We start from the raw sequence: 11,378 nt of genomic DNA on the forward strand, positions 1-11,378 counted from the left end.
AAATGTGGCATGAGGTGTCACGCTGACGACGTCTCCCGACAAGGATCGCCTTTGCTTCTGTGTCGTTCGCCCAACTACCTCTTATTCTTTCGCCACGCCACATGACGGGTGTCATTGAATCTGTTGTAAATCCCTTGAGCTGCCACGTGCCCCTGACAAGGTCTACCTAACCGCGTGCTCACTCGACACCTCGTTGATGGTGACAATCAGTCTAATAAGGTGGAGCGGTGGAGAGGTAGTGGAGTCCTTGGGCACGGTGACCGTCGGGTCTTCTTCATCGTCAAGGTGGCTTGCCAGTGGCTTGGCCTTGTTGCCTCGCGCTGTGTTTGGCGCATCGTCTGTGCACAAGTCAGGATACTAAGGGACCCATTCTTTAGTACACCAATAGAGTATAAAGTACAAAAAAAATCTACCACAAGATTGTTGTGCGACGGCTACGAGCCTTATCCTTCGATTTATATAGGTACCGGAGAAGGGTCTAGGGTTACAACCTAGTCGGTTAAGTGCAAGGAGAACGCTTTGTAGACGACTTCTAATGTTTTGAAGTCTACGTCAAGTCTTGAGGAGCCTTCCTTTTATATGCCACGGGCCACCTCGATCGAGCCCACTGGTGAACCAACGCGGGGTTCTTGGTCCGGTCCGCATGACCGGAAGACGATGTGGTGAGTGACCCTCAATCCGGGACACCGTCACTCCGCTCCGGTTAGTAGTTTAAGCTAGGTTTTTTAGGTCCTCACAGGTGCAACGCTCGTAAGGATGGTGTGGCTTTTTCTTTGAGTTGTCTTTCGAGTTTTGATCCTCCTCGAGTTCATCTATCTGAACGTAGTCGACGTAGCTCCTTCATGGATTTCTATCATCTCCTTGGAACGATGAGGTTATTGTTTTTTGTTATGTGTTAAGATTTGTTTTCACGTACTTCAGAGCTATTTAAGAGTTCAACAACGACCGTTTCGGCTCTAGGACCCTGGTCTTAGAGACATGTGCAGAAATACTTTCCTCTTGTCATTAATAAGATCAAGCCGGCCCCAGCAACAGAGCGATGACAATAATGCATGGGTGGCTTGTTTTGATGACGATAGTGATCGCTCAACGGTCTTAAAATGTTAATGTAATTTTCATTACGTCTCACATGCTTTATACTTTCGACGAATCTTGATAGCTGATGTGGACCATTTTTAAAAAGAAAAAAAGTCACTGAAGTCCCAAAGACGCCTCCGGCAAGAAAAAAGCCACAAAGGTCCCACGAAACAAATAACGTCGAGATACATCGACGGGTGTCATAAAAATACCAAATCCAATTGATCGTACTTTAAAACTTCCGTTAAGGATAGTAGCAGATCGAACTGTGATATAAGATCCATGCCCGGAATTAGAAAATCCCGAAATTTACCCACGGGGAGAAAATGGGGAAGAAAAGGCGCACCATGGAGGCACCGAACCATTTCAGCGTCTCCACGGTCGCATCGCACTCCCACGGTCTCGCTCTCGCAAATCTCTCAGATCTCCTCCTCTGTCCTCCCTCCCCCGCTTCTATCGCGGCCATGGTTGATGAGCCCCTCGACCCGCCGCCGGCGACGCCGCCGCCGCCGGCCGCCCCCGCGCCGCTCCTGCGCCCGCGGCGCGAGGCGTTCGAGCACGGCCTCCTGCCCATCCCCAAGCTCATCTTCCCGGAGGGCACGCTGGCGCAGACCCTCTCCCAGCTCAAGGAGAAGCTCGTGCCCGCGGCTGCCGCCGCGGGAGACGGGCGCGTGGGCGCCGCGGCGCTCGCGGAGGCGTTGCAGATCCCGCCCGACCAGGCGGCGCTCGCGATCGGCATGCTCGCGGCGGTCCTCCCCGGGGACGACCCCGCGCTAGACGCCGGTGGGGGTGGAAGCGCCGACCTCCGCGATGTTCTGCTCTTCCTCTACATCCAGTCGTACAAGCGCCTCGTACCGCGCCCACACAAGGACTCGCCCGCCGTTGCCGACGTCTGGCCATCCACCTCAGCGTTCGACGGCTACCTGTCCGTTCTCTCTCCGATCCAGGTTAGGATGCGGTCCTGTTGGTTCGAATACAGGATTAAACCACTTTACGTACATCCTATATTATCGACAGTGGAACCGAGACATTGAATCAAGCAATGAAACAATTATGTGTTGCCTTTTGCGTGGATGGATTATTGACTGCACAGAAGTCGTGCTATTCTGGATAAACATGCATTGCTAACTCCAATGGCGCATATCATGCCATGAGAAACCTAGTTTGAAATTACTTCCAGATGAGCTGCCAAATTCCCTACTATCATCCTGTACTCACATAAAACTGGTGTGACATGACAAAGCAGGCCAAATGTTTTCTAGAGGAAACCGTGACACATTTCATCAGACATTTCACATTTCTTTCATCACCTTCAGTGCTAGTCCGCTAGAACAATTGTATCCTTGAACTTTTTACTGCGCTAGTTAACTGTCAACATATTAATGGGGTCTTGGAATTCATGTCCCAAACATCTCTGCAGGCTCTGTTTAGAATAAGAGGTATCTTGGCAATGATATTCATCTAAGCTTGTATCCATAATCCTATCTTGGAATGCATTGAGAGGCCACTGCACTTTTTATTATTATATATAAATCTATCTGTCATTTGGGGGTTCCTTATCTGTTTAAGTTCCATATTTTGTATTTTTGTAACAACCTTGTCTTATGTTACATGTTGCCTTGTATAATAGATTTTCATTTTGAGTTAATCATGATCCTTCAGAAGGGTGCCCATAGCCCCTAGCCCAATCAGTAGTACCATATCGGCACCTTTGTGATTTCTTTTCTTTTGCAAATACAACTAGTTAGCGTATCTATACTTTTGACATCATTTTCACTTACTGCTTCCTATTTCTATTGTTTGACAGCTTGTACGCAGTAATAGCCGTCGCTTTATACCTTCTCAAGCAGATGAAGAAATTCACCAGTTATCTTATCTGCAAAAGCATATGGCTAATATTCTCACTCTGTTGGCTGATTCTGTCGAGGGGGAGGGGGATGATTCTCTGGTATGTCATCTTCTCTTTAAGTTACTCAGATTCTTTCTATACTTCACATATTGATCATTCTTCATTCTACACCTTATTGTTCTAGGTGAGTTAAACTATATATAGGGGATAGTGTGATAGAAATACAATATTACTTGGCCTCAGTTTGCTGTTGTTGAACTGTGCCGTGCTGTGCTGATTGTATAATCTGCTATAGAAGATTTAGCCACAAAACTAGGCAAAATCGGGTCAAGCAAACACTAAAATAGGCAAAAGTGTTTTTGTAAAGGGGATTATCATTCAGCTGCAAATCCACAATGCCAAATATAGCCTTACAGTTCTTACCTCCATATAGGTTATGAAGTCTGTTAGGTGTTAACTATAACCAAAAACAAGAACAATCCATGGATAACATGTCTACAATAAATTGTATCAAGCAATTGAAACAAAAGATCAAGGGTAGAACAACCCACTGACATATACGTCTGCAGACAAATTGTATAAAACACATAAAACAAAAGGTCAATGGTAGCACACAGTTGATTCAGTTAAATATATATGACCTAAGTGAGTTCTTGTCTTCATGTGCAACTGAGAACAGATCTATTTTCTTCCTCACATCTGAGGACATATTCTGAAGGTAATTCTTTGTTGGAACTTGACAAAGGAACTTAGTTTCGGCTACAAAGAATCGGCTAGCTAGTTTTTTTTTTCTCAATAGAGGAAACATGAAAGATGATCTTGATGTTATGCTGCTAAAGAGGGTGTTTGGTTGAGCTTTTACTTGGCATTGTCACTTTGTCTTATAAGCCAGAAAAAACACCTATTTAGGTGTTCTTTTGGCTTATAAGCCAAAGTGAAAAAGCCAAGTAAAAGTCTAACCGAACACCCCCAAAATCTGATGATATGATAACTGTATCATGCCATCTTTTGTGCAGGTACTAACAATGGAGACTTTTGAGCACCTTGGATTCCTAGTGCATTTTTCGGAAGGAACATCCCTAAGCCAGGCATCCACGTTTTTTGCAAATTCTGATCCGGACATGCCGGCTGCTCCAGTATCTGCTGCTCAGGTCCATGATTGGATTTTGCAGAATATTGTTTCTTCATTGGAGTTTTATACTGAGAAATCTACAGCAAAGGAAGGGAGCCAGCAGATAGCGTCTGATCTTGATGTTACCATGGCAGATGCCAATACAAGTCATCCAAGGAACAGCACACCTACTGCTGCCAATCCCGCATTCCATAGAAATTCTACATTTGTGGAGGGTTTCTCCAAAACTTCTGTTGTCAAGCATGCATCTGATGTCAAAGGAAATTCAGTGAAGGTATAAATCATAGTTACATTAGTATTAGTAGTTTAGTACCGGAGTGCTTTGCTTAATAACCGGTAGCCAACTTGGATGCTGAAAGGAATGAAGAGATTTAACACTCTTTTAATTCCAACGCATTGTCCCACCCCAGATGCAATGTAGTGTTGATTAAGAAATTGTTTATGCATCTAGTGTCATAAGTTATCACATGGTTGAATTTCCTCCTGCTGCTGTTGTAAACATAGTCAAGAGTCTTTTGATCACTAGATTTGCGGTGAAGCATTGCTTTCTCTTAGAAGGAAATAAGTACTATGTAGCCACGTCTGTATAATTAACGAAATAATGACTTGGGTCAGGATATATATACAAGGTTAAAGCAGACGAGAAATATGCAGGCTGTTGATCTGATCTGGAAAGAACAAATATAAAATCTCCTGCCGTGCTGGACACTTTGGAACACCCCCTATCTTCTCTAATTGTCAGTGTTGAAATATGTTTGTGCTGTTTACCTCTGTGTTCTAATGATGTGACCTCTTGTAGCTTTGTCTGTTCAATATTGGAACCCCAGCGCTGGAAATTGTCAGCACTGTTTAACACATACTACAAACTGCATGTGTAGGTTTTGAACTGCCATGATTCCGTTATTTATATATTAGCGCCGGTGAAGTATGCTACCGTGTATGGATGTTCTGATACTACCGTTGTCCTTGGTGCTGTCGGCAAGGTATGCATGCATGGCATTTGCTCATTCCTCATCCCCTCTGTTCTGTGGATCCAATTTTCTTTGAGGCAATTTGTGTCTTCGTACCGGCTAAATAGCACAAGATCTGCTCCAACATACACTATGTTCTGTGCATGCAACTGATCATTAGCCACATGCAACACATTTGGACTTGAAATACTTGTCTGATCAATCTTAGTTCCTACGTTCTCCCTCCTAATCGTGACGGTTGGTTATTGTTTGACATGGGCTTCATACTCTCCTTCTGACGAACATCACACAGGCAGTTGGCGTGATGCCAACGATGGTGGGATGATATTGTTCATCACATGAAGAGTTCATGTGATGCCACCAACAGTGGTGTGATGCTATTTGTCAAAAGAAGAGTCAGTGTGCAATGCCAATGCCAAAAGTGAACTGACTTATCAAGATTAGGGGGGAAATGTTGGAACTAGTGTTATCTGTATAAATATTTTGAGTTCTTGCATGCTTCATGTGACTAATCGTTAGCTCCATGCATAGAAGCTAGCGTGTGTTGGACTGTAATTAGAACTAATTCCACAGGTGTAACTGCTGCATGTGGTCTAGTAGTGAACTGGCTCTTTTGAGAATATGCTTGCTCAACAAGCTGATGTAGTTCACCTCGTGCTAGCTTTTATTATATACCTAATAGATATTATATTGATATGTTTGGATGCAACAGCGAAACATGACTGCCTATGACCTGCATGTTACATATGTTGATATGTGTGTATTTTCAGTCACTGGTGGACAGCAGCCACCTGGATTCTGCTTTTGTAGGCATTGCACAAAATTCATTTGTTTGTTTTGGAAGTGAGGAACTGTTTTTCATCGTCTAATGACTGAATCTACCCTACGACCGAGAGTAGATAGATGAATATTCATTGTTTTTGGCTTTTCGCCCCCATGCCCCATGGAGAAAAACCAGGATAGTGAGAATAATGACAACAGAGAGGGGTGATTCAGATTGTTGTGAATCATACGATGACTGATAATTTATGCAGTCTGCATTGCTGGAAAATTCTTATGACACAGATAAAAATTTCAAGAAGTTATTTGAGTTGCTATGCTGTATAAGTAGCAAAGAGGAAAAATAAGAAATCTAATTGCAGATAGATAATTGGTGCATTTTTGCTGGTCATTCAAAATTTTGCTATTTTTGCCTTAACTCTGCTAATAACATTTCATGAATATAATGTTTCGTGTTGTCAGGTTGTAAAGGTGGAGCATTGTGAAAGAGTGCATATTATTGCAGCTGCAAAACGAATCTGTATTGCCAACTGTCGTGAGTGCATCTTCTACCTGGGAGTAAATCACCAGCCTCTTATTGTGGGGGACAACCATAAATTACATGTGAGGTTCTGCTACTCTTTCTGTTGTAAACTGTTAGTAATGACTGGCTGCCACGTAGCAATTAAGTGGCATATGATGAGCAGTTGTAATAAATTCTTAACAATTTATTGACATGGCTAGACATCATTTGTAATACTCTATGGACGAATCATACTTCATTTGTGCAGTACGTATTGTGTATGTCACTACATCTAGAACTAAGATCCGTAAACTGTATTTATGAGTGAAAACCTGCTGTTCTGTTACTATTAAGTGAAAAATGAAGATTAATTGCCAATTGGATACGAGTAACCATTCATGACCGCCAAATACTCTCTGAATACATAGGTTACAGTTGGAAAAGGTGTGATAGTCAATGTTGTGAACTTCTTGACACTATAGTAGTAACAATAATGATCTAATGTTTAAATTTTGACATTGTGAAATTTCTCCATTCATGTATCAACAGATTGCTCCATTTAATACTTTCTATCCAAGATTGGGTGAGCACATGACACAAGTTGGTGTGGATCCCTCTACAAATAAGTGGGACCAACCGTTTGTATTGGGAGTTGTTGATCCACATGATTCGTTGTCCCATCCTGCTGGGGTTTCTGATGTTCAAGCCGAATCTGCTGCTTGTGTAGATCCTGATCTATTCACAAACTTTTTGGTATGTTAAGTACATTGTAAGCTTTTAGCTATAACATCTTGGGCCTTGTTTGTCTTTTCACAATAATTTTCTCTTGCATAAAAATAACTAAACATGAGTACTTCCATCTGCAGATTCCTAATTGGTTTGAGGATGAAGTACAAGAGCCTACAAAGTGCAATCCTTTTCCATTGCCTGAAATTTATCAGGCATCGCAAAACAAGAAGGTACATTAACTTCTATAGAAATAGACTTTCCTGGAATGATGTTTCTATTATTATACTCCCTCCATTCCAAAATAATTGAAGTTCTAGGATTGCCCTAAGTCAAACTTCATTAAGTTTGACCAAATATATATAGAAGTATATCAACATCTATAAAACCAAATTTAACTCATTAGATTCATGATGACATATATTTTCATATTATATATGTTTGATATCGTAGATCTTTGCGGATTATTTTTCTAGGAACTTGGTCAAAACTAAAGAAATTTGACTTCGAAAAATCCTAGAACTTCAATTATTTTGAAACAGGGGGAGTAATTTACTCAATGCTAAGGCTCTGTAGTGTGATTCGCACTGCCTCAGGGCCATAATGCAAATCAGTATTGATTTGTTGATATTGTTCGCGTTCAGTTTGTTCACTTTTTTATATTTTTATTTATTGTTCTAAACATACCATATCATCTTCAGCAAGCTGTTCTGGAAGATACTAAAAAAATTATTCGGGAGCTGCAACTTGACGAAAATAGGAACAAGGAATTAGCAAGTGCCCTTCACTCGCAGTTCAAAGATTGGCTATACGGTAATTTCCATCTGTGCATTTAGTTATTTCAGTGCATGTACATATCACCCCCCCCCCCTTTATATGTGCTTTATCTCCATCTATATCATTATTGTAGTCACAAGGTAAATACCATGTATCGCGGCCTCCATTCAAATTTAAACATTGCGAAAAAATATGAAAAAAATCATGCATGTTCACAGCACATATTAAGATAACCCCTAAAAAATTCAGATCAAAATTCGAAACATACATCGAGAAACAAAAAAGAGAAATCTGTCATGAATAGTTCGCGAATGGTTCTCTGTAGACTATTCACATCTGAGTTTCTCTTTTTATTTTCTCGATGTATGTTTCGAATTTTGATCTGAATTTTTTAGGGGTTATCTTAATATGTGCTGTGAACATGCATGATTTTTTTCAGATTTTTTCGCAATGTTTAAATTTGAATGGAGGCCGCGAGGCACACGATGACATGCAAACGTGCATGTCACCTGATCTCTGTCCGTAAGATACGATGCAATACAACCTTACTTACCTATTTGGAATGCAGTCCAATCTTATTTAACTATTTCGTTATGCCCATGGAATGCAACTGGAATGAAAACAGGATTGGGGAATGTTGTGCCTTCTTGGATTTCTATGGAAATTCTTTAAAGAGGCTTAAGTTTTTTTTTAAACAGAGGCAAAATATTTGCCTCATCCATTAAAGAGGAGAGAACATAGGTTTGCAAAAAAGTTCAAAGAAAATTACACCGGGACTATCTCTGGGCATGATGCTATTCAGGTGCTTTGCGCCAGCAAGCGCCCAAAGCTTTGCCTCTTCATTGACATTTGCCAAAATGGTGGGTGGCGGCATAAATTTCTTACGGAAAATCTGAGCATTTCGCTCATTCCAAATGTTCCAATTGGTTAGCATGGTAAGGGAGGTCAGTTCCTCATGGTTGATGATGTCGCTAGACGTCATGTTAATCCCCAATCCTTGATTGAGTGCTTCGCCACCCAGGAGCTAAATCAAGCGCTTCGAGGCCTAGCCATTCCTTGATCATTCTTCAAACGCGCAAGTTCCGTTACACTGGCTGGGAGGATTTCTGCCATTCCAATCTCAATACAAGTTAACCAGTCAATAGTACAAGTTATGTTGGTAGAAATGATGCACCACTGCACTGTATTTTTGTAGTCCACAACATTTACTGTGTTTTCCACCAGTGCTCAATGAAGTATTGCTGATTGTGTGCATTAGTAATTGAAACAATATTGGTTCATGTTTGCAGCTACAGGCAACATCCGCCAGCTCTACTGTCTGCAAGGTGACTAACCATGCCGTGGGCTGCTTTCGTCAACAGAGGTGTGCATCCACAAGACTGTTTTCCATCCTTTGCTGACTAGCTGGTGGGACTCCTGAAACATTCGACAGCATGTAGTCGAAGCTGACCTTACTCTAAGGAGTGGTTTCCGCCCTGTCTTCAGCCCTGTAGAACCCTGAAAGAAAAATGTAAAAAGGAACAGGTGGTTTTGCCTTTTTTTTCTTTCCTTTTTGCCTTTTGCAAAGTAGCTTCATATGTTTCCCCCCAATATCATTAGGTTGTTAGGATATTTGGTCTCGGTTTCCACAGTTTTTTTGGGCTCTCCAGAAGTTCCACGAATACGTAACAGGCATTGTTAACCACTCAACTTTGCAAAACAAATGGACATTTCAAATCTCATCATTGCATTTCTGATTTCTTTTATTTTTTGGCCAAATTGCATTTCTGATATCTAATAGTACCACTACGCCGATAAAAATCTCTTGTCATATGCATCAAAAGGACATCTCTTTCCTATAGGAATTGAGATACATATCATTTCACTAACTACTAGTATGATATTCCTATCCATTGAACTAAAGGAGCCCTCATAATTAGGATGTTGTTGTGTCACTAAAGGTGTCATCTCGTCTTTCATGTGTAAGAATTCTAGAAAAAAGTTGTAAAAGGATTGTAAAATTCCTTTTTTCTTCATAACTACTCTCTCCGTTCCTAAATACTCCCTTTGTTCCTAATATAAGTCCTTTTAAAAGTTTAACTGAAGACTACATACGGATGTATAAGTCATACTTTAAAGTATAGATTTACTCATTTTGCTTCGTATGTAGTCCTCTAGTGAAATATTTTAGAAAAACTTATATTTAGGAATGGAGGGAGTATAAGTCTCTAGAGATTTCACTATAAACAACATACGAAGCAAAATGAATGAATTTACACTCTAAATTATGTTTTTTTTTTGCTAACACTCTAAATTATGTCTATATACATCTATATGTAGTTCATAGTAAATCTATAAAAAGACTTATTATATTTAGGAATTGAGGAAGTAAGAGGGAATTTTAATCATTTTTTCCCTTAATTACATTCTTCTGAACTAAACCGTATGAACCATGCCATCAAAAGAAGATATTCTGTTCCCATGTTTATTTTCCCGCAAAAAAAGAGGCCCTGAACGTCGTAGTTATAGGGCCACAGCCTAAATGGCATGCAAATACGTACGGCAGCCTACCCGCGCACGTTGTGCCCTGGCGCACATTCTTCTACCGGCAGCTAGATTCAGCTTGGACGTTGGTGTGGGCTGTGGAGTGCTTGTGCCGCGTTGGTCTGTATGCGCTCCCGCTGATGGGCTCTTCCAGCTCGATTCATGCTAGCGGTGACGGCCCCGCGGACAGGGATATGCGATATGCCCCCGCCGCGTGGTACAAGAGTGTGTATGCGGTTTCCACACCCTTCGACGACGACAAGTTGCACAACCTGAGGGCTCAGAGCAAGATTAATAAGGTATAGTCAGCAGACTATAACAGATGCCATGTCATTAAAATTCTAGGTGGAAGAAAGAGAAAGAAGGAGAGAGAGGACAACGGGTGTTACATGTGCAGCCCGGCAATAGCAGCGCAAACTAGGGAAAAGTTTGCATCCAGCCTGCGCGAGCTCCTTCCTCCCAATCACATCTCCCCTTTCACATGCATGCATTAGATGCTATAGTTAATTAGTAGCTAATTTACAGCCAATTTATTATATGAGTGAACTTTTTTAAAGGCTATAGATGATATGGCATCTCTTTATAGCCGGCAGCCGACTACATTATTAACCATGCTCTCAGTGAATCAGATCAGGCCATATGCAATGGTTCTATCTCAGGAGTGCCGCATAGGATAAATGATGAGGTGGAGGAGAGAGAACTAAAAAAAAGACTTTGCTTTTTCTTATTTAAGAAAAGACAAGAGGTGATCTCTTAGCACAATATGCTTCATCATGTTTTTAGAAATAACTAATTATGGAAGATAAAATTAAGAGATGATTCATTGTAGACTCTCTTTTTATCATCTCTAAATTACATGCAAGATTTAAAATAAAACTATCTTATCAACCATTGTACATGCCCTCAAATCAAGAGGCAGGATAACGGTCAATCTGTTGCCCGTGCCCCCTGACTCAATACATGGATAGCAACTACTTCCTTCGTTCCATAATATAAACATATTTTTAATATTATATAATGTCAAAACGTTTTTATATTATG

At 41.0% G+C, this 11,378-nt stretch overlaps 1 protein-coding gene across 1 annotated transcript; it reads left to right on the plus strand.

Annotated features, from left to right (window-relative positions):
* Window positions 1–1,386: 1,386 nt before the first annotated feature.
* Window positions 1,387–9,535, plus strand: LOC123401787 (TBCC domain-containing protein 1-like). Its single transcript, XM_045095638.1, has 9 exons — window positions 1,387–2,024; window positions 2,885–3,025; window positions 3,943–4,332; window positions 4,937–5,041; window positions 6,272–6,412; window positions 6,861–7,064; window positions 7,178–7,270; window positions 7,739–7,850; window positions 9,104–9,535. The coding sequence occupies exons 1-9, from the start codon at window positions 1,404–1,406 to the stop codon at window positions 9,145–9,147; spliced, it is 1,851 nt and encodes a 616-aa protein (XP_044951573.1). The 5' UTR covers window positions 1,387–1,403; the 3' UTR covers window positions 9,148–9,535.
* Window positions 9,536–11,378: the final 1,843 nt, after the last annotated feature.

This window comes from Hordeum vulgare, chromosome 6H, assembly GCF_904849725.1.
Source record: "Hordeum vulgare subsp. vulgare chromosome 6H, MorexV3_pseudomolecules_assembly, whole genome shotgun sequence".
Lineage (NCBI taxonomy): Eukaryota > Viridiplantae > Streptophyta > Magnoliopsida > Poales > Poaceae > Hordeum > Hordeum vulgare.

What these genes read in the sequence shown, in the direction of transcription:
- LOC123401787 (XM_045095638.1), top strand. Translation starts at nt 1,404, where the DNA reads ATGGGGAAGAAAAGGCGCACCATGGAGGCACCGAACCATTTCAGCGTC. An exon ending in ATCTATTCACAAACTTTTTG is followed by an intron (nt 7,065 to 7,177) that starts GTATGTTAAGTA and finishes TTCCATCTGCAG; the next exon opens with ATTCCTAATTGGTTTGAGGA. An exon ending in AGGCATCGCAAAACAAGAAG is followed by an intron (nt 7,271 to 7,738) that starts GTACATTAACTT and finishes TATCATCTTCAG; the next exon opens with CAAGCTGTTCTGGAAGATAC.